General features: G+C 45.2%; 1 protein-coding gene across 5 annotated transcripts in view; it reads right to left on the reverse strand.

Annotated features, from left to right (window-relative positions):
- The window catches only part of LOC147010750 (protein-tyrosine sulfotransferase 2-like), a 76327-nt gene that overhangs the window by 12264 nt on the left and 39838 nt on the right, over positions 1 to 24225 (reverse strand). For 4 of the 5 annotated variants that reach the window (XM_085859115.1, XM_085859114.1, XM_085859113.1 and 1 more), the window contains 3 exons: positions 10797 to 10991; positions 6847 to 7214; positions 1260 to 1458 (listed from right to left, as the gene is read on the reverse strand). In XM_085859115.1, coding sequence (XP_085715241.1) covers positions 1260 to 1458; positions 6847 to 7214; positions 10797 to 10991 — 762 coding nt within the window. Of the gene's footprint in view, positions 1 to 764; positions 857 to 1259; positions 1459 to 6846; positions 7215 to 10796; positions 10992 to 24225 lie in introns of all 5 variants that reach the window. The other variant, XR_015052266.1, reaches the window with a different exon arrangement.

A 24225-nucleotide genomic window follows, 5' to 3' on the forward strand; every position in this document is an offset into this window, starting at 1 on the left:
TGTGTCCGAGACGCTGATTCGCACCGAAATTACCCAGGTGGACGCAGAAACCTTCCCGTCCCCTAACTGCCTGGCGTGGCGACGGTTTTGCACAATAGGCTCAACAAGCGTTACACCAACCCCAACCCTCCTCCAACCTGCGTGCGCATGCTACCCCACCCACATCTCCCCTACTCCTATCTAGATCAAACTTTCAGTCTCTGAAAACAAATTCACTTTACTACTTTATATCTTAACAAAGCCAGATCATCGCTTAACTGAACATTTGACCAAAAACCCGGCCCGAAACCACTTGCACGCATGTGCAAGAATGCGGTAGTCAGACAACACGTAACCTTAAGACATAACAGGTTTATTTAAAGAAACCACAGGACAACACAAACGGAGAACCCAAGACAACAGATCGACGTACAAGAATGAAGATATAAATAAATACATGTTTTTTAATACATTTTTACAGGATCTAAGACTCGTAGTGGAGCTGCCCCCACACACATGGACATGCAGACGAATATACACGAGACATAACACAGGACTGTTAGACGAGAGAAACATAGCCGCTGAGCTTGGAGGAACTACCCTCACTTCCCGGGGCACTCTGGGTACCAGCGACAGCACAACCATGGCACTGCTCTTCACACCACACTCAAGAGGGGCATTTCCTAAGGAGGAATTTCCTCCTTCCCGAGGATGCCAACCGATGTGGATTGTCCATGCTTTTATCCTTTTACATGTTGAATGTCAAGCAAGGAAGCAGCACGTACCATTTTTAAAGTCTTTGGTATGACTCGGCCAGAGTTTGAACTGGCGACCATCCAAACTCGGAGCAGACTCTCTAACCATGACACCACCGAGTCTGGTAAATACAGGAAGACACTTAATACGGTAAAACAAAATGCACTTAAAACAAAAATAGACACAGAGCACCAATAAGAGCACACTCATTTACTCACAATGGAGGCCTGGTTGGGGGAGGGGGATACAGAAAATGCTAACTTTTCTGGTTACAGAAAATGCGAACTTAACATGTGACGTATTCCGTACCCCCACCCCTTCCCCTCCAACGTAACAATATTATTGGTCTTGATGGGAGAAGTAATCATTTTGAGATCACGTTGATCCAACATTCTGGTATACTGTTAATCTGTCATGATACAAGATGGTTTTGCTACGACTCCACATACGTTTAAGAAAAATTTCCCTACACAAGTCACCACATTTTTACCCTAATAGCTCACAGAAACCACCAAATGCCTCACCTTGCGCGTGTTCTCCACAACGAGTGGGTCGGGTTGACCGTAGTTGGGTGGGTTGGCACGTGGGTCGTATCCAAGGCGAGCCAGCATCGGGGCTACCTCGGGCATGTCTCGCACCACATCAGACGGAATATGACCGACCCAGCGAGAAAGCGCCTCCATGTTAACTGGCAGGACCACCTGGTCTGTGGATCGCTCCACCCTGCGGAAAAGCATCGTTGTCGTACACTTTGTGCAGTCTCCATGTTTTATGACTGGATAAACACACGTCACGCTCGGAGCCTCAAAATGCATCCTGCCAATTCTCGGGTACTGCTGAGCACAAAGAGGAAAAGCCGAGTCGAGTGGCCTGAATATTTCCAATACAGAGTGCTTATATTTGACCAATGCCCACCCCAAGACTCCTCACCAAATAAAATTTAAAAAACATGGAAAAAAAACTCAAATTGAAAACAACGTTCACCATTTTCAGGAATGTTTTTATCTTCTGACACATACTTCACTCATTCTTTCTTTACTCTGGAGAAAAAGTGACCACATGAGTTGAGATCAGGGACACCGCACAGTGCTTATGTTGGCTAAAAACGGTAATACAGACAAAACTTCCTGATAAAAACAAATATAATAATCATCCGATGAGAATATTGTCGCCTGTTATTACACGATGACAACCCTCGATAACAGTATTGTCGTTGTTGATAAAAAAAGTCAATTGAAAGGGCTGACTTGTAACAATAACGTCCATGAGCCTCGGAAGTGAGGCAGCCACCTCGCGCACATTTTTCTGTCGTTTCCGTTCAGAAGGAAGACACTTCGCAGATCATCTGACTGTCTAATGTCCAACATATTGAAATAAAAAACTAACCCCAGAAGTAACCCACAATTCCTTGTGCAACTTGGCCTGTGGGCCATTAACAAGGTTCTGGACTCATGAAACACAACCAATCAAATTGAGGTTGGAAGTGGGGGGGGGCAGGGGGTTATGAATAGATGACAAGTGAAGCGAAATATGTTGCATACGTAATCCTTGGTGTCACGATGCCGATCATGCACGTCATGTCAAAAAGCCATTTCCAGTGCACCATTCGTTTTGCACACTGGGTGAGTATTCACCAAGTGAGTGACAATGGCTTTGCAAGTCATCCTTATAATTATATGATACCATTAGGAAAAAAGACAAAACTATTGCTGCATGCCCAGACATTCCGTGACGCAACTGTAATAAAAGCACAAAACCAACAACCCTTGGTAGAAACCCAGTATAAGGAGTTTGCATGGTAAGATCTAATAGGCAATCACTTCACCAAATCCATGTTGTTTTGACACTGGGTGAGTGGGAGTGGAAAGGGGAAGGGGAAGAGGAAAGGAGAAGTCGAGTACGGGATACAGAGACAGTTTGACTCTAAACTAACCACCAATATCACAGCAATTCAAGCTACAACAGCTGATGCAACACAGTGAAAATCAAGTTCTGGGTCAACTCCAAATGTTAAAAGTTAAAAGACCACCCCGAGCTACGAGCCAATCATACTGATGGATTTATTTAAAAGTAAATGTCTCCCTCTCTGCCAACATGGACCATCTATTTCCATCTCCCTCTCTGCCAACATGGACTATCTTATAACCACCCATCCTATCTCTCTCTCTCTCTTCCTCATATGTGGTGATATCAAATGTCACCATGCCAGTTAGCTGGGTGTTGGTACCTCTTCAATCAGTGACGACATTGCAACAAAGGACTTCTGTGATTCTGTGGGTCTCACCCAATCAGTGAACTTTTCGACCTGAATTTATCCCAATGGTACGCCCTCCCTTCTGGACTTGGTAATGATGAATTTTCTGCCAAATGGCTCGTGTTCGTCTTCTGCTCCAATAAGTTCATCTTGACATGTACTTGTGAGGGTCACATCGCTCTGGCTCCAGCACCGTAGAGTATGGCAGTTCACCCAAGCTACCTGGTAGGGACTGCAAGCTGCCCTCTCATGTGCAGATTTATCCCATCTCGTGTGCAGTTATCATACCTTTCCTTTCGCTCCAGTACACATAACCCTGTAATGAGGCAGTTTCCTTCAAACTAGCCTTCTCTTCCAGGAAAGGGAATCCGACTGAAGGCAACCTCAGATTATTCCACAAAACCAGAAACAAGTGTGTGTTCACTCTCAGGAAAGCTGTAAAACAACATCTGGGCAACCTCAAGGTTAAACTCTCAAATGTGTATTCCTTCTTCAAAGGCCTTGTAGTACCTTGCTCAGTCTGTCCCTGGTGTATGTCCCTGTAAAGGTGCCATTCCCATTGAAATGGCATTCATCTGCTGCAAATTTGTCGATACCAGGCTCCACTTGATCCCGGGATGGACTGGGTTTCATACAATCCTTCAGGCAGACAAGCTTCTAGATAAGTCTGCCCTACATTATCTGCCCATCGTCGAATCTTCACCGACCGATTTGTCAACAGCCATACAATCCTTAATTAAAAGTGTGGAGATTGCTCACTCTCTCGAATTGAATTCACATTGTCATTGTCTGTGACCAGGCCATATACTGTATGCGAGAGCCCAAGAGATTCGTTGGAGCGATGACTAATTATCTTGCAATGTAGTGGTTGGAATGAGTGAATTCCACACCTGCATGACATTTCTAATAGTGATTGGAAAGCATTTCGCTGATATGATAAGTGAAGCCCAGGCAATCACAGAAGGATCCATGAGTGGTGTCATCTCTGGCCACCACTATAATCGGTCAATTTGGTGTCCAAACTTCTGTATGAAAGTCTTCACCGCTTGATGCTCCGCAAATTCGTTGATTCGTTATCGGACGATGAAGAGAGCTGTATCATAGCAGTGATGCAGGAATATGATGTTTGGAAATGCTGCGTTCGTCGATAGGATGGGATTTGAAGCTGTGCTGTCCATGTATGACACTTTTTGGTGAGGAACAGAGACAGACAAACCCCACATTCACCTTCTAGTCTTCCTACTTGAAAATGGTCCAGATACTTCTTCTCTTCATAAGGGCCACTCATGAATCTGCCTGGGACCTACACCTTGCTGCAGCTAGGCTCATGCTGCCATGATTTTTTGCACATGGTCGTGTGAACTACGCGAGGTATTTGACATCGTATTGAGTCGAGATGGTCGCAATGTCAACAACACACCCTGGGTGTTACTCCCAAATTCATGAACGTGGTGAGTGGACTGTTCAGCGTCAAGACAAACATGCATTTGCTTTGATTGCCTGTGATCAGTCGATTGAGCAAACTGTAAATTGAGACTCAGACATCCACTGGTGTCACCAACTTCAGTCTGAATCTCAGAGCTGTTCATCGACAGATTCTAATGCAGAATTAGCGTGCTGTGATAGCCTGCCAGTGTCAATATCTGGCTGAGTGTCATTCCGACCCTCATAATCGGAAAGATTTAGACAGGATCTATACTAAGAGGGATGGGGGTCATATAGAAAGCCTGATATCAACAATAAAGTCAATGGAAAACCTTTTGAACCATGTGTGGACCTGGTGTGCATAAGTTCAGGGGTTGTCACCAGTCGTGACATCGGAATGATATCCTAAATGCCTGTGAAGTGGGTGAATGTCTGGGAGAATATTTTGTGAATTTTCGTTTATTCACTACCGATGTAGACTTTTACTCTGTCTTGAAAAACCAGAAGCTGAAAACATTCACTTCACAAGTGAAAACAACATCTCGAGTAAAATCAAGCAAAGGGATCGTTTTGCATTCTGATCGCACGGCTCCTCATTATCAGTCAGACTCGCCGGATATATATATATATATATATATATATATATATATATATATATATATATATATATATATATATATATATATATATATATATATATATATATATATATATATATATATATATATGAGAAGTTTGTCATATTCCCTCAATCCGGTTTCGCTTCCTCTTGTGGGTGCAGATGGCAGCATGGCGAAGACGGACAAATCTGTTTTGCTACATTTGATGGAGAGCAAGGCGGAGGATGTTCTTGTAGTCTCATTACCGAATGATACAGCTGTAATTTTAGATGGCATGGCTGTCATTCAATATTTGAGAAGTATACCTGGCACATTTGGCAAATTGGCTAAAGTAGTACTCTCTGTCATTGTGCTACTAATGAAGAAGTTCAATATTTCTCGGGCTGACAGGTACCCGGCCATTTCCATGAAGAATGCTGAAAGGTCTCATCGCAGCGTTCATGGTTGGAATATCATCTGACTGGTTGAAGAAGATCACAGAGTTCCAAGTCAGTGGAAAAAATATTTATCCTCGGGTGAAAAACAGAAGCTCTTGTTGAATTCCTCTTCAACATGTGGCATACAACCGGCTTGCCTGACCTTGGGTGAGATTACTGCATTTTCATCATTCACGTGGAAGACTGCCACATGTTGTAATCTAAATCATGTCATATGCCTCTTCACGATGTGAACGAGCTCCGGAGTGACCACGAAGAGGTGCACACCTACCTCTTCTTGCACGCAAAACATGCCAGTGCAGTACTGCATGCGCTGCGAGTCTCAGTTGGTCATTTTTGGTTAAAATCGGTAACATTCTCTGAAAGTGACCAGCAAAATTAACAATTTCGACCAGGGAGCTGCAATTATCCAGGAATTTCAAGAACTTGGACAAGTTTTCCAGGACTTTCCAGTCATAGAAAATGCTTTAATTTTCATTTTTCCAGTAGTTTTAAGGAGTGTCAAGGGCTGTGTGAACCCTGTTATTGGGAGTCTTTTCAGTCATTTCACAAACTGACTTCCATTACTTTATGACAAAACAGACACTATTTTTGGTTAATGTTTTGAAATCATAAATTTCAGAAAAAACAAGAATAAATGGATTTTTTTTTAATCAAGGAACCAATGTTGTACTCGGAGTGAAAATCAGCAACAGGTCTATGACCAATTCATTTGTAGGAGAGGATTGCTGAATGGGAGCATGAACTATTGCTTGTACCCATTCTCATCAATGTGCATTTAATAAACCAGTTTTAAACGGAATAACCCACACATACATGCAAGGCCAATGAGTGTAGCAGAAGATTAATGTTTTTTGTTTCATCTGCTGCATGGCTGCAGGTAGTACATTTTCGGGGAGGAGGGAGGTGGGGGGTGTGGCTGATATAGTGCCCCCTACAAGCTAAAACACAAATTTGGAATTTTTCATGGTGCCGGCGATAGCTCACAGACTCTCCAAGGACACCATGCGATCTTCAACATCCACTGTCTAATGCCACCAGATGGGATGCCAAGCTTAACATCCATCCGATGGGTGGCACACACGTTAATGAATCACCCCACCTGCGAAACACTAAGATGTCATTTCAGAGCTGGGTCGAGATCCGAACCCAGACTTGACAGCTCAAAGACGAATGTACACACCTCTGGGCTAACTGTTTGTTACACCAGTCTGGGAATGTACACACCAGTCCATGTTTAACGATGAAAAGGTGCTTTCGCTGTGCAAGTCATAGTTTAGTGAGAACAAGGCATGGCAGCAGGTTTGGATTTTGGGGCTGAGCCAATACAACACAAAGGTGTGACATATGCAGCTAACCTAACTTTAAAACTTACTTGGAGAGCGAAATTCCTCCAGCCTTGCCGATGAGTGCTTCATGGTGTAGCACTGCCTGGTGCCATGGCAGCTGCAGGAAGGCGAGCACACGCTGAAGTGTGCTGCGCGGCTGCAAAACCAGCTGCTCATAGCGTACGGGCAGGCAGCGCGAGCGTCCCACCAAGCGGCACTGCTCGAACATGCTCTCGACAGCCCGGTTCCACTTGGTAAGGCAGTCACGGTAACTGTTGAGGTCAAAGCCAGCAATGGTGACTTTGCGTGAGATCATGGAGTGAACTGCAGCACGCCCGTCTCGCAGCATTAGCAGGAACTTGGCATTGGGGAAGAGTCGGGAGAGGTAGGTTGTGGACTTCAAGGAGAAAGGATCCTGAGCGAAAGTTGTAGGAGGGGGTTGTAGAAGATTAAAGTGACCAGGAAGCCAATCAAACCACCAGGATCACAGCATCTCAATCCAAAATTGTGACGTGATCTCTCTAAGAATGTCACAAGATTACCGATTAGCTGACAAAGCACATCATTTCAATCACTGATCTTTTCTGTGAGGCCACAGACTAAATGATCACATATACTCAAGTTACCCACCCACCACACCACACAGTTGCACTTACTATACCTTATTTAATAGCTCCAATTATTCACACCTTCTTGTAGGGTATGGTGTGGAACGTTTTTGGCTCAAGTATTTCATGAACTGGCTGTCCAGGGTGATGGGAATTTGTAATTTGGCTAGGGTGCTGGCAATAACTCACTTACTCTCCCTGAAGGATACCGAGATCATTAACATTCACAAGCTGATGCTGGCAGGCAGGACACCCAGCTTAACGATCGTGCAATGGACGGCACACACATAGATGCCTCACGCTGCATGGCAAACACCAGGATGGCAGTTTACAGGTGGGTAAAGATTCGAACCCAGGCTAGACAGCTCAGAGATGAGGGCGCATACCTCAAATGGTGCATCCACCTGAGTCAAGTACCCTTCAGACACGCTTTGGCAAATGGCTTCTACACGTGTGCTACCTCAATGCTACGAGAACATATAAAAAGGTGGTGAGGCACCTGATCAAGAGCAGACGCCGTAGCCAGAGAGATGCAGATGACAGAGGGAGAGGGGGAGCCAGAGAGAGGGAGAGCCAGACGCATAGTCATGGAGACCAAAGGGGGATGCAGACCTACAGAGAGACTGACACCCAGACAAGACACACCACCAGAGAAAGTGTTCTGAAGACATGCCTGCACTAAAGCATTATTTGCGTCTCTGCCGACTAGATAAGACCAGCCTGCACCCCCGCCTCCCGATGTTTCACCAAGGAATACCACAAGCACAAACCTATGCACTGCAACTCTCCTGTTCATCTTTGTGTCCCTGACAGAATCTGCTCCTGTTCCTGACCGAGTTTGCTCGTGTTAATAATAGTTTGAAGGATAGTCACTATTACCGTCCAGGTTAAGCACGCCAATCAGGTTTCTCTGCCCTGTTTATTCTTGTTCTGTTTCTTGCTCACCCTTCCCAGTTATATATTCAATTTCCTATCTCTAGACGAGTTGTTGTGCATTACCAAATTCCTCGTAGAACCGTACACTCACTGAGTTTGCCGTGCAAAATTAAATTAAATTAACAAAACAAAACCACACCATCCTAATATATATATATATATATATATATATATATATATATATATATATATATATATATATATATATATATATATATATATATATATATGTAAGCATTGTCTGATTATATATGTAAACATGCAATAGTTAAAATATGTATGAACACTTACAGATGCCAAAGACCATCTGTATATAATAAAACGTTTACAACTTTCCACCACTCTATACAATCAGTAAATTAAAAATTTACAGACACTTCTTGAATCATACCACCATAAAACCAAGCAACACCCATGAACGATGGTGCCCACGAGAGATCACGTGGCGTGCCATTGTGTTTGATCATGTGATCCTTCATGAGCAGGAGCAAATCTTTTTTTTTTTGGACACCGGACAATTTTTTTTTTGGATATTTTCATTTATGGACAATATTGTGATTTTTTTTTTCAGGAATCTTAGCTTTAAATTATATCAGTTTGCAAAATTTCAGTTTTCTAACCCAACGAAAAAGTACAGCACGAAACATTTATATCAGTAAGTTAGTGAGTGGTTCGAAAGAGCTTAATATATTAGATAACTTGGTAAAATGTCATCAGGTTAATATATTAGGTTAACTAGAACGGGCACTCATAGAGCGCATACCTTCGCCGCCACTACTTTTTTTGTTCTTGGTATGAGTGTGGGGAACTGGTTTCATATGAATGGTCTTATGACACAAACCACATATCTATAATGTCATGACCCCCCCCCGACTTTCGGGGGCTACGGACTAAACAACAATCAACTCACGTCGTTTTGGCGAGTCTTCACTCGCAAGCTCGGTGAATACAACGTTTCAACAAGAGAAGGTAATCTCGTTTGATGCTGGTTTCATGCAAATCGAATAAGAATTGACTGTTATGCCGAAAACCGCATATTTTTCAAGGGCGTGACCCCCCCCCGACATTTTACCCCAACCGGTGACATGTGTTATGACGTCATTGTGTCACAAGATTGGGCATTAAATTCTGAACATTTTGGTGCTGGGCTCATGTAAAGCGGACAAGAATTGACCGTGTTATGACAAAAACCGCATATTTTTCAAGGTCGTGACCCCCCCCGACCTTTGACCCCTAACCGGTAACAAGAGTATGGGCGTCATTGTGTCATATTGCATATCACAAGATGAGGTGTTGAATTCTGAACATTTTGGCGTTAGTTGCATGCAAATTGAATAAAAATTGACCATGTTATCGTAAAAAGACGATTTTGACCTTTTCGTGACCTTGACCTTGACCTTTGACCCGAACGATCCCAAAATCTAATCAAATGCTTCCTGGCTAATAACCAATCATCCCACCAAATTTCATGCAATTCGGTTTAATAATTTTTGAGTTATACGAATCACAAGATTACAAATAAATAAATAAATAAATACACGCCGACCAAAACATAACCTTTCGCAGAATGCGAAGGTAATAAATGTTAATATATACATAGGCAGGTAAAATGACATCAAAATTTTACTGTATTGCTGTGGAAGTGAAAAACATTTGTGGGCTTTACATTGACTACTCTAAATGTTTGGCTGGATTGTTAGGGGAACTCGCAGAGTACCCACCCTATGGGCAGTCTTGTTCCTAGCATGCAACAAGTTATTCTGACACATCCTTTTATTTGGACAGTTTTTTGGCAACAGACCCCTGCCTCGATCGCTTAAAAAAGTAATTAAAAAAATAATCCAGGTTACGTACATGAAGCAAAAAGATGCATACTGCCAATGTGCACATACAATGCTTGATAATTCCAATTGCACTTGCCCAGAGGCTAACACCAGAGGCCTGAGGCCTATGTGGACCATCACCTTCACAAGGCCCATGATTTCCCATTGGCTCCAACCTTTTGATATTTGATGATCCTCTTAACAGTCGCTTAGGTTATTTTACACTGAACAGAAAACTTAGAGGGAGATGCCTTAGTCTTACCAAAATGGTGGACATATGATTTTTTTTCCTCTGGTTACAATTGTGGTTGGTATCAGGCCATCTGTCCAATCAATGGGAATAAACTATGGAGTGGACATACGTATACATATAAACACTTGCTCCATTATAAATATATTATGGGTCTGTGGGCCGTCACTTCGGCTCAAGGTGCCAACGAGTTGGTTTTCTATAACAGTTTACAGCTGCACCATAGTTCAGGCTGTCACTCAATTTAGCCAGTATCTTTTCCAAACACACTTTCACTGGATACATATACCCACTTGCTTTTTAATTTGCATACTCCAATTATTTGAATGAAATCATTGTTAAAAATGACCCGGACCATGAATGCTAATGGCGTGAATCACCTTGTTGCATAACCGTGGTGCAGGCTCCCCGTGCTTGGCCATGACCTCGAGAATGAAGGCGCGGATGGCAGAGTCGAGCACCTCGTCAGTAACGCCGGCCTCTTGTAATCTTGTACGCTCACGTGCAGATTTGTTCCACGATTGCTGCATCCCCAGCAGCCGTGGAATGACGCGAGTTTCCTCTCCGCAACGCACCTGCAGCATACACAGGCGTGGAAGACCGAGGCACATTAGAAACCTCCTAAAATTACTCTTCACAGATAACACACTTTAAATATTCGGCGAAACGTCAACAGAAAATATTAACTGGGAATGAACTGTGATGTCTAATCTGCCCTTAAGGAAAGGGCAATATTGTTATGAATTTGGAAGCCTTGTGCACAGAGACAGACAGCAGTCCCTAAGCTTAGTTATTTCGATAAGTATGTGTATATAGTTAGGGCCCCCCTACCTGTGTCTAATGGGAATTACATGTGTGCACTGCGAATTACTTTTTTTTAGTCAGGGTTTTTGCAATACAAATCGAGCCTCCAGCCAACCGAAACCATCACTCCTTCACTTAGCACATCGCGCCATTACACACGTGTGTCCAGCCACGTACGTGGGCGGAGATTTCCATCGGCTCAGATCGAGACTCCACCCAGAAAGGCAGGGGCATGCCCCTTGTCCAATCACGCACAGAGGGCGACTTTCCCATGACACCCCGGCCAATAAGGGTTGAGATGGCCACAGAGGGTGACTTTCCCACGACACCCCAGCCAATGAGGGTTGAGATGGCCACAGAGGGCGACTTTCCCACGACACCCCGGCCAATGAGGGTTGAGATGGCCACAGAGGGCGACTTTCCCACGACACCCCGGCCAATAAGGGTTGAGATGGCCACAGAGAGGACTTTCCCATGACACCCTGGCCAATGAGGGTGGAGACCGCCTCAGATGGCGATTTTCTCACCCTGGAGAAGAAAGATGTAAAGGAACGTCAGGCTGGGGAAGTTGGTCGTCTTGGGGGTCGCGGGTCTTGGTGCTGGCTGGTTCGTCTGGTCCTGGGTCATCGTCATCTCTGATCTTCTCCTTGGTCTTGGTTGATTGGTGCGTGGCTGGTTGGAGAGCGCGGTACCTAGTGCTTGGAGCGGCATTGTGTTGCGGGTTCGAGTCCCGCCGAGCCGGATCGTCAAGGGCTACACGAGGTGGGAAGATCCAAACTAGCATCCTTATCTCCAGCTTACTTTCCCTCCGAGCTGGGGGTATCAATTAAGGCCGCGGCCATCATTTCTTTTGGGGGGAGGGGTGTGTCTGTGTGTGGGCCCGTCTTCAAGTAGAATTGTGCAAGTGCTTTATTTTGCTCATTGTACATTGCCTGCCTTTTATTCGGTTAGCTCTGCCTTCTTGCGTGTTCCATACCCCCTTCTTCTTCTTCTTCTTCTTCTTCTTCTATTTCTTCTTCTTCTTCTTCTTTCGGCTAGCTCCCGTTAGGGGTCGCCACAGCGGATCAACCGTCTCCATTTCGCTCTATCCTCCACATCTTCCATTGACACTCCAACCACCCGCATGTCCGCCCTCACCATATCCATGAACCTCTTCTTTGGCCTTCCTCTTCTCCTCCTGCCTGGCGGCTCCATCTTCAACATCCTTCTCCCGATATACTCCGCTTTCCTCCTGTGCACATGTCCAAACCATCTCAATCTCGCCTCTCTCACTTTGTCTCCAAACCGTCCTACCTGCGCTGTCCCTAGCTGTCCCTGTGTTCCCTACCCCCATTATAAATAAATCCCTTTTGTTAAATGTTCCAGCTAATTTGTGTTTCTTTCATTGACTTGGCACGCTGTGTATTGAGAAATAGCGAGGGTAAATTGTTCATTTGGTCCGGCGCGGCTCTGTTAACTCCGCTCGGTTACGCCGGATCCGAGTCGTTACCTGCGGCTCGGATCGGACAGAGTCGGCCGAGGGTGTGGTTCCCCGGTAGTTAGACTGCGTGGGTATTTAGGTATATTGAAATTAGGCAATTAACCCTACCCCACGTGGTCGAATTATTGGCAATCCATGGTCCTCTAAGGGACCCGTGCCTTCTGGACTTATCCGAGGGTCACGACCTAAATTCCGGTGTGTTCGGTGGAGCCGACTCTACTGCTCCCCCTCGCGGTCATGCTCGCCACCGAACCCTGGCCCACAACAATATTACATCACCATTGCCCGAACGACTGCTTTAACAACAGCACAATTATCCCCACCTTCTTGTGCCATGAGCCCTATTGTTGTATCTGTTAGAGGACAATTGTTGACAGAGAAGTGCAGTGCACACACACGCAGGCATGCATGGACAGACACGCGCAGGCATGCCGAGACTGAGCTCCATTTATATATTAGATAAATGCCTTCTGCCTCTCCTTAATAGCATTCCTTATCTCACTACTCAACCACCCTGGCCTCTTTCTGCTTCTAGTTTAACATCTCATTGGAATGTACTTACTCTGCACTCTCCACATTTGCTCCTTGAAGGTTTCCCATTTTTCTGATGCCAATTGTCCTAATGTTAGCTTCTCCAAATATACATCACCCAACTCTCTCCTCACACCCTCAAGGTTTGTCTTCCTGAAATCTAATAGGCATATTATGCGATCCTGAACTCTAGCTCTTAATTGAATCCAAGGTCATTTGATTTGAAATGCTTCCCATACCTGCACCTCCTCCACCATATTGGGATCTTTACTTAAAGGAGGTCAAACACTGCACTCCCCCGAGTGAGCTTATCAACAAACTGGGTTAAAAAGCAATCCTGGACTAAAACTAGGAAATCCTCATCTTCTCTTCCCTTTCCCTGTTCCTGAACCCAATCTATCCCTGGGAAGTTAAAATCCCCCATCATCAATCCTCTTCCCTTACCACATGCCCTTTTGAATTAATGTACGACTCCTTCCTCTTTTTCCTTCACACCCGGAGCCTTATAAAAGCATCCTACCAGTATCTTCCGGTTTTTACAATCTCTAAATCTCTACCCATACAGAATCCTCTCCATCAATTCCTTCCTTATTGTCATCCCTTTCTCTTGATGCAATGCTGTCCTTTACCCAGATTGCTACTCCTCCTCCTATTCTCTCCTTCCTATCGCACCGATACACCTTGTAGCCTTCTAATCCTGTCCTCCAGTTACTCTCCTCCTCAAAACCATGTCTCACTTAATGCAACTATATCGTACTCCTCGCTATCTACTTTGACATCAAGCTCTTCCATATTATTTAAACCCCTGGCATTGGTATAGAATATGTTTAACTTTTCCCTTCCTGAAATTCTATTCGTGAGAGGCCAAGGTGGTTTAGCAGTGAGATAAGGAATGCTATTAAGGAGAAGCAGAAGGCATTTATTAGGTATAAAATAACAGGACTGGAGTTAGATTTACACCACTATCGGAGTAAACAGAGGCAACTGAAGAAAATAACTCGGCAAGCCAAAAGAGAGTACGAGAAGGACATGGCTAAGAATAAAGTATAACAGCAAGGCTTTCTTTCTTCAAGTATATCAGGGGTAAAGAACAGGTTACAACCAGTGTGGGCCCATTGAGGAATAACACCGGGAGAGTGGTTAGTGAGGAAAGTGAGATGGCAGGCTTATTAAACAGGTATTTTGCTTCAACATTTACACAAGAACAGTCAGGAGAATTGACAATAGCTGAGAGTATCTCTTAAGGAGCTAAGAAAGGGCTTTTACAGAAGATCCAGGTTGGAGAAAGTATAGGGAACAGCTAGGAAATCTAAGAGTAGATAAGGCTCTGGGTCCAGATAATATTGTTGCGGTTGAGGAAATTCGCAAACCACCATTCAGGTCCCGTAGGTGAGATATCTCTGTAAGTACATGTGTAGTTAGCCCCAAACCCGTTGTTTAGAGGGAATAAATGTGATTCATTCGGGCTGCGACGCTTTGAGATAGTCGTTTTTCTGTTCTATCTTTATTTTGAACCAACCACGTCTCAACCGCCATCACACAACAACCACCAACCGCAACGCCGCTTCACAACAACAACAACGCCAACAGCCACGACCTTTACCTTCACAACTCGCTCCCGCAAACATTGCATCACCGCCATTCCAAACGTCACCATGGTCATAAACCACCACAATAAACCCTCCACCACCTTCACCTCTCCTTCTGCGGCCATTCCCGCACCACTTGTGAACGCCGAGCGTCAGGCTGTCCTGGCCTCGTACGGGACGCGCGCCGAACCGCGAGTGCAAAGTGCGGCCTTTCCGAGGAGAATTCGGATCAGGAATGATCACGCCCACTTCTGATCCGTCCAATCAGCAAGCGCGGGGCGGTTTGGCCCCGCCTTCAGGCGCGTCGGAGTAGAATCGGGATATGCAAATTCTCGGATCAGGGGAGACTCACGCCCCTTTTCCTCCGTCCAATGGGCGAGCGTGGCTCCACCCCCGAGCTCGTTCTGATCCAGAAATTTGCATATGGGTTCTCCTGCCGGCCTATAAAGCGCGGAGTCGGGGCGAATTTGGCAGTCAGTTTGGAAGAGTCAGTCTGGAGAGGTCGGAGAGCCGAGTGGAGCTCGCAGTCTGTCGGGGTTCGGAGTCTGTCAGGGAGCTGCAGAGTGATGAAGCCAGGAAGCCTGGAGAGCGGTCGAGTCGGTTTGAGCGCAGAGTCGGCCTTGGAGGAGCGGGGAGTGAGTCGGGAGGCGAGGGCGTACAGGTGGTTTGCTGAAGTCGGCTGAGGAGAATTGGGGAAGAGATCAAATAGCTCGGGTCCGAGGCAAGGAAGACGGCGGTCGGCGACGAGCTCGCAGTGGAGTCGCTCGTCGCGGGACCTAAGCAAGCCAGCTATCCTCTTTCCCCAGAGCATCAACAATTCCCCCCTTTTTTCCCCCCGCGCTGAGATAGTGCGAAAAGGGGGGCCCCGTTCCCACCCCACTCCAAGCAGTGCCAACGAAACCCGCGAAGGAGCGCGGAGTCGGGGCGCCGCCGCGCCACCACATTGGCGGCTCATCACAAAGACACGGGTAGGATCCACCCGGTCTCGCGGACCTGACCGCTCTTTCAGGTCCCGCGCAAATATTGGCCCACAGGCCCCGTCTGCCCCCTTGTCTTTGAGGGTGGCCCTTTTCTTTTGCTTTTGAGTAAATGTGTTGTTGGCGCCGTCTGTAAAGTAAAACTGTGCAAGTGTTGCCGTGTGCTCGCGTAGTCGGTAGTAGATCTGCATTGTTGTGTTTCTTTTGTTACATCTGCTTTTGGTGCATAATTGTTGTAATTGTATATGTGTACTCTCCGTGTGCCGCGGAATAAATGTGCATCATGTTGAACTGTTTTCCCGTTTCGCTTCGTCTTTTCTTAAATTGAGTCTCCATCTTGCTTCACGTAAAGGGTTGGTAGTGGGCTTAATACGCCCGATAATTAATCGGAACCGTCGAGGCCGATGATAACACCGCTCGGTTATCCCGATAGTACGGAACGGGTAGCTTAAGTGGCCCGTGTCCGGAGTCGACCTGCGGCGAGGTGTAATCGCCCGGTCTACCCTCCGCGTGGGTACTTAGTTAGGTCGAATTTGGCGAACAACCCTATCCCACGCGGGGGGCCGATTGGCACGATCGTAGTGAGGCCGAAAGGCCCACCCTTGACTAGCTCCCGGCGTTAGTCCGAGAGGGTCACGACAGAATTGTCCGTCCGGTGGGCGACGTGCCGCGATTCAAGTTACGTGGCCCCTCGCACGCCGGCGGGCGCGAATTCGCAACAATATGCACCCGAGAGGATTGAGGGAAGTGGCCGACGAGGTAAGTGAGATATTGACGGACATTTTCAAAAGCTCACTGTTGTCAGGACAGGTACCGGAGGATTGGAGAGTAGCAAATGTAACACTACTATTTAAGAAATTATCCAGAGAAGAATTGGGGGACTTTAGACCTGTTACTTTGACTTCAGTTGTGGGGTAGGTGTTGGAGACATTAATTCAGGACCAGATGAGGAACCATTAAAATAAATACAAACTAATTAAAGGTAGTCAGCATGAGGTTACCAAAAGTAGTTCCTGTCCAATAATTATTTTTACAGTTCTATGAAGCAGTTTCTGATTGGGTGATTGAGGGAATGGCAGTGGACATACTATACGTAGTATATGTCGACTTTAAGAATACATTTGATAAGGTACCACATCAGAGGTTGTAAGCCAAGGTAAGGGCTTATGCAGTGGCTGGTCAGGTAGTTACCTGGATTGCAAACTGGCTTAGTGATTTTTGGGTTTTTTTGTATACACTGTTGAGGCTCATATGAGAGCCAACACACAGAACATACAACAAGGGGAGAAGGAGACAAGAGGGGCAGGAGAGGTGGGGAACAGCGACAAGAGGGGATCTGTGGAAGGGAGATGGATGGGGTGGAGTACACAGGATAAACAAGATGGACACTGCAGGGGCTTTAAGAAAGTAAAGCAAGTAATTTGAAGGAGATGGGTTTTGGGTGGATTAGCGGGGGAAGAAAAGATCATGGTTTTGGATGGGGGAAGATAAGAAATGGTGGTGAACAGCCGTTTTGAAGACTTGGAGGGAAGAGTAGGATTGAAGAGAGTGTGGGAGTTTGTTCCAAAGGTGAGAAAAAAGAAAAATGAAAGAGTGAAGGTGAGCAGTGAATCTTGATTTCGGTAGTTTTACCAGAAAGGGGTCGCTTGACGGACCTTGAGTACCCTGCAGAAATATGGGGGATGGGGAACGGGACAGGACATATCTCAGACAGAGCAGGGGGTGGGGGGCAAGGCAAGAGAGAAGATGGTAGAAGACAGACAGACCAACGACCTGCTTGAGGTGAGATAGTGAGAGATCCAAAGACTCCGCCTCATCGCGGGAGATGCCAATGATTCTAAATGCCTTGGTTTCCATGGCGAAAGCCGAGAAAGGTGAGAGGCAGGCACACCAGCCCAGAGGGGAGAGCAGTACTCCATCAGGTTGTGGACGAAAGCTTTGTATGTCGTCAGGATTTAAGGTGGACAAAGGAAGGACTTTGCACGATGGAGGATGCCCAGTCGGCGATTGGCTTTGGAAGCCAGGTTGGAAATGTGGCTTTCCCAGGAAAGATCATGGCAGATGGTGAGACCCAGAAGCTTGAATGAAAGGACTTCTTCAAGAGGATTGTTGACAAAGTAGATGGGGGGGAGGGAGGGGTGTTTCCAGACAGTCCTTTTGGAGAGACATAGTGAGAGTGTGAGATTTGTCAGGGTTGAAGGACATGTTGCAAGTGTTGGACCAGCTTGTGATTTTATCCAGATCTGCAGAGTGAAGAAGCTGCTGCTTGCTGATCTGAGGGATGACAGATGGTATGGCAGAGGGTGGAGTCATCAGCAATGAGACAAAGAGGATTTTGGAGAGAGTCAGAGACTTCATTGATGAAAAACCAGAAAGAGAACAGGGCCCAGAATACTGCCTTGAGGAACTCCAGCCTGGACAGGAAGAGGGGATGAGAGAACTCCATTAAGGGCCACACATTGGCTGCGAGCTATGAGCAGAGATGTCCTTGGATACTATAGGAAGAGAGTTTGGTAAGCAGGGTAGGGTGCCAGACTGTATCGAAGGCACGCAATATGTCTACGGAGATGGCTCTGATCTCATGTCTGGCATTGAGGACCTTCATCCTTTGTTGGGAGAGCAGAAGCAGCATATCCAAGGTAAAGTGACCTGATCTAAATCTAAATTGATGATGAGAAATTAAGCCATTGGAGAAGAGGAAGGATTTGGCTGAACTGATGATGGATTCCAAAAACTTGCTAATGATTGGGAGAAGGCTTATTGGTGTGAAGTTGCAGGAATCTGTTTTTGCACCTTTTTTATGCAGAGCAGTAAGTAATGTTTGCTGATTTCCAAGCAGATGGCAGATGACATTGAGCAAATGAGAGGGTGATTATAACAGAGAGAGGATCAGCAAGAGCAGCAGAGCACGTTTATAGGACACGTGGGCTGATGCCGTCTGGACCGGTTGCAGAATCTGAGTCGAGGTTTGACAGCAAGCTCTCCACCTTGTCAGGAGAAAAGGACAGAGTCCAGGAACAGCAGGGTGCGACTGAGTAAGGTGGGTACAGAAAGTGATGGGTTTGGGACACAACATTTAGAAGCAAACAGGGAGTTTCGGCATTCAACCTTTTTGTGTGCAGTGTCAGCTGTGCAACCATTTGAGATAAGGTAGGGGATGGAGGGGGAACATACACCAGAAACAGACTTAACTAGATGCCACCAGGATTTGGAGGAGGGAGACAGGTTTGAGAGTTCAGACTTGAGATGAGAAAGATGTTGTTTTCTGGCTCTCCTTAGGGGAGACACAGACTTATTCCGAGCTTTGTGGAAGGAACTGAGATTTCCTTCAGTTGAATTCGCCTTCCATGAGGCGAAGGCAAGTTGTTTCAGGACAACTGCCTCGCCACAAGCTTCAGTGTACCATGGGCAGGAGGAAGGGTATGATTACTTAAGATGAGATGGGATAAATCTTTGCATGAGAGAGAGCAAGTTTCTTTGAAAGAATTCCCAGGACAAGTTGATGTCGGAGGAAGTAGAGATGGAAGACCAGTCTAGAAGTTTGATGTTTGCTTGAAGTCCCTGCCAGTCGGCCTGCGAGAAATGCCAGACTCGACCACTGAGGTGGTTCTCTAATAAGTCAGAGAGATGTCTACTTTGACAAGCATGTGGTCAGATGAACAGATTGGAGCGGAGGTAAAACAGCATATATTTATGGTGAAATTGGTCAAAATCAGATACAGAAGAGATGGAATACTGTTGGTTGAGATCCGGGTCAGGAAGTTAACAGAATGTGTTAGTCCCAATAATGAGACTTGCTGAAGTGCCATGGCAGGTGAGGGAGGTACCCACACCCAGCCAAATGGCATGATGACAATTGAAGTCATCACATATGAGGAAGAGAGAGTTGGGATGAGAGGCTAGAAGTTGGTCAATGTTTTCGGAGAGCGAGATGTAAATGGAGTCATCAGTGTTTACTGGACAGTACAACACACATATAAATACGAGTGGGAGTGGAGGGGAAGCCGTAGCCAGAAGTATTCCTGGGGGTGTGGGCGAGACAGGAAATATGAGGTGGGAGTGGGGGGGAAGCCATAGCCAGAAGTATTCCTGGGGGTATGTGGGGGAGAGAGGGTAGTGTGTGGTGAGTGAAGATAGGAAGCAAAGAATGGTTGTGAGTGGGAGGATGTCTTACTGGGAGAAAGTAGTGGGGTACCTCCGGCATCAGCGCTAGGACCATGATGATTCATTATTTACATCAACAACTTCGAATGTGGGGTGAATAGTCGGCTTTCCAAATTTGCAGATGACACAAAGCTCGGAGGTAAGGTGGATAGCAGAGGGAATAGTGATCAGATTCAGGAAGTATTGACACTTGCGTAGATTGGGCAAAAGATTGGCAAATGAAATTTAACCTGAGCAAGTGTAAGTGTTGGGGATGGGAAGGAATAATGAAAATAGAGATGACATGATGCAAGGGGTAATTTTAGACCATGTCACACAGGAGAAAGATCTGGAGGTGGTGACAGAAATTGGAGGAAAGCAGGCAGGACAGTGCCAAGCAACTATAGGTAAAGCAAATTGGGTTTTCGGTTGTATTCGTGGGGGGGGGGGGATCAATTATAAATCAAAAGGTGGTTTTAACTTTTTATCAAAACGTAAAATGTGGTATTGGAATTTCGTGAGGGCCACATCGAGAATATTGTGTGCAGTTTTGGTCACCACAACTCAGGAAGGACATAGCTGCCATAGAGAGGGTCCAGCAAAGGGCTACTAGATTGATCCCGGGCCCAACTGGACTCAGCTATGAGGAGCGGCTGAAGGAGACGGGGCTTTACACATGGGAAAGGAGGTGGTTACGAGGTGACATGATGGAGATGTTTAAGATAATGAAGAGTATAGACAAAATAAGTGCAGATGAATTATTCAGCAAAGTAGACAATGATAGGACCAGGGGCCATAGCCTGAGAGTAAAGAAGTGAGTTAAGACAGTAGTAAAGCAGGGGTCTTTCACTCAGAGAGTAGTTAATGCATGGAATGGTCTTCCTGAAAAGGTAGTGGCAGCAGAAACGGTAGATACGTTTACATTAGATATACATAGGTACCTGTAAGTATTGGGGATAGAGTGGTATAGGGAGGTTAGTAGAACTTTTCACTAGCTCGAGCATGGATGGGTGATTGTGTGCGTCTGTGCGGAGTGTTGTCTGTGGGGGTCTCGTCAATGGGTGGTGTGTAGTTGTATTTGTAGGGGGATCAATTATAAATCGACCCGTGCAGTATGGTGGTTGATATGGTGAGTTTCTCGCCCACTCCCCTGGAAAGAAAAAACTATAAAAAATATATATATATTTTGCATTTTTCTTTTTTGTATATGTTGGTCTGATGTGGTGCATTCACGGTGGGCCAAGTGGCATCCTCCTGCATCTAAATTAATTGTATATCCTTGTGTAAATCGCTGGATACCGAAACCTCAATTAACAATGCCTTCTTTAATTTTTTTATTCCAAGTACTATATCTGGTTGCAATGCTGTTTTCTATGTTCACACTGGGACTGAGATCAGGTCATTCAACCTTCGTTTTCCCCAGTCAACCCACATTTGATATCCATTCCATTCCATTGGGACCATACTCTGTGCAGAGCATTGGTGCTGCCTAAGCAGTCTCCTTGGCTGTCGGGCACAATCCTGGACAGGTTGCCACTCCAAAACAGGATACCAGCATGCTGGGACTCATTTTACCGACCTCGGAAGGATGACAGGCAGTCAACCCCACCTGGTATTAATTCAACAGCCGAGTGGGATTTGAACTCAGGATCCTGGGATCCCAAGCCCACCACCCTAACCATTAAGCCAACACCCGGCATACATTTGATATGCATGGAGTCAACCATACCAGTTGACTGCTACAACACATGTTTATTTTTTTTGTTTGTTTTGTTTACTTTATCTCTACTTGTTCGGCAATGACTTTGGGTTTTAAAACGTTTGTTGGTAATTGACCCATTTTTGAGTGGAAGGATGTGTGGGGTGGGGGTGAGAAAAGTTGCGATTTGCATTTTCTGCTATCAAACCCTCAATTTATTTTATTATTTTTGCTTCCCCCCATATTCCCCCCCCCCATAAATATTTTTGACCACCTGCACCACTTCATGCCTTAACCAACTACTCTTCACTCGTAAACCAAACTCTGCTCACAGAGTCAGTTGAAGGGTGGTGAAACAAAGTGTGAAAGCTATTGTACCTTGTGTGGAATCGCATATGCATTCGAGTCATCTTGTTGATGGTGTGGTAAGGTATGCGTGTTTTGGAAGCGGTTATGATGTTGAAAAAAAAATTGCTTGTTGTTGTTTTCAATGATTGCTTTTGGTTCATGTTCCCATTAGTTTTTCTGAAACTGGGATATGGAGAACTTTGCAGGTGTGTGTGTTTTTTCCAGTTCATTACTTCCACTGTTTGTTGTTTTCAACTGCGGCTCTGCAGTGCCGCAGAGCCGCACCAATGTTGCCTTGCTCTTGTTGTTGACCAAACCAATGTTGCCTTGCTCTTCCACGAGCCTCAATTTTGTAGGTCTGTCACAGGTCAATCAATCAAAAGCTTTCATGAGGCTGCCTGGATTAAGCAGCTGAAAATAGCAAATACATTAATGCACATTTAAGAAGAATAGGCATCACAGCACAAGCAGGACAAGAAGAAAAAAAAACAGAAGAGAAAAATGACCTAATTTTAATTCTCTGACAGAACATTAAAATAAACCAATGTCATCTGCAGGGTGACCCATATCTTGCCAAAAGGTGACCACGTGTGACTTCTTTAAGGTCACACTGAGGTGAACAGAGCTGCTATCCACCAGCAGCGACTCCTTGAGGAATATCTGCCTACGAGAGACTCCGATGAGAATCGTTCTACAGAGTAACCATGAAAAATATGTTTGCCTCATAACGTCACCAAATGACGTCATAATGTCTCAAGCTTGACATATCTAGAAAGCACTCATCGAGGTGTTCAATTTGAGGTACTACACGATATGGTTCCTAAAACTTGAAAATTTGACCTTGGGGTCAAATATGTTTGACCTGAGGCGCTAACCAGGAAGGTCAAGGCCAATCGCCACCAAAAGTTAATCAGCTGAGCGCCAGACCATGAACTATATTCCCATGAAGTTTGAAGACTATCCGATCAAAATGACTCAAAAAATAAGGGTTTCGTCGACTCCCCTGATTTGCGACAAAGTGACCTTGACCTTTGACCTTCAAAATTTTATGCGCTGAAAGGGACCTCTATAGGCCTCTGATATGCGAAGTTACAAAAATTTCCAATGATAACTGTGCTCTGCAGAGTGATTTATACGTGATTACAGATTAAAAAAACAAAAAACATGAAGGTCAAGGCCAATCGCCACCAAAAATTAATCAGCTGAGCGCCAGACCATGAACTATATTCCCATGAAGGTTGAAGATGATCCGATAAAAATTACTCAAAAAATAATGGTTTTGTCGACTCCCCTGATTTGCGACAAAGTGACCTTGACCTTTGACCTTGACCTTCAAAATTTTATGCGCTGAAAGGGACCTCGATAGGCCTCTGATATGCGAAGTTACAAAAATTTCCAATGATAACTGTGCCCTGCAGAATTTTTATACGTGATTACAGACAAACAAACAAACAAAAAATTAAACCAATGTCACCCGCAGGGTGACCCGTATCTTGCCAAAAGGTGACTACGTGTGACTTCTTTGAGGTCACACTGAGGTGAACAGAGCTGCTATCCACCAGGAGCGCCTCCTAGAGGAATATCTGCCTACGAGAAATTCCGATGAGAATCGTTCTACAGAGTAACCATGAAAAATATGCTTTTGCCTCATAACGTCACCAAATGACGTCATAATGTCTCAAGCTTGACATATCTACAAAGCACTCATCGAGGTGTTCAATTTGAGGTACTACACGATATGGTTCCTAAAACTTGAAAATTTGACCTTGGGGTCAAATATGTTTGACCTGAGGCGCTAACCATGAAGGTCAAGGCCAATCGCCATCAAAAATTAATCAGCTGAGCGCCAGACCATGAACTATATTCCCATGAAGTTTGAAGACGATCCGATCAAAATTACTCAAAAAATAAGGGTTTCGTCGAGTCCCCTGATTTGCGACAAAGTGACCTTGACCTTTGACCTTGACCTTCAAAATTTTATGCGTTGAAAGGGACCTCCAAAAGGCCTCTGATATGCGAAGTGACAAAAATTTCCAATGATAACTGTGCTCTGCAGAGTGATTTATACGTGATTACAGACCAAAAAAAAAAAACATATGAAGGTCAAGGCCAATCACCACCAAAAATTAATCAGCTGAGCACCAGACCATGAACTATATTCCCATGAAGTTTGAAGACGATCCGATCAAAATTACTCAAAAAATAAGGGTTTCGTCGACTTCCCTGATTTGCGCCAAA

Source organism: Eptatretus burgeri, chromosome 16 (genome assembly GCF_056783735.1).
Source record: "Eptatretus burgeri isolate ZD-2024b chromosome 16, Ebu_testis_v1, whole genome shotgun sequence".
NCBI classification, from domain to species: domain Eukaryota; kingdom Metazoa; phylum Chordata; class Myxini; order Myxiniformes; family Myxinidae; genus Eptatretus; species Eptatretus burgeri.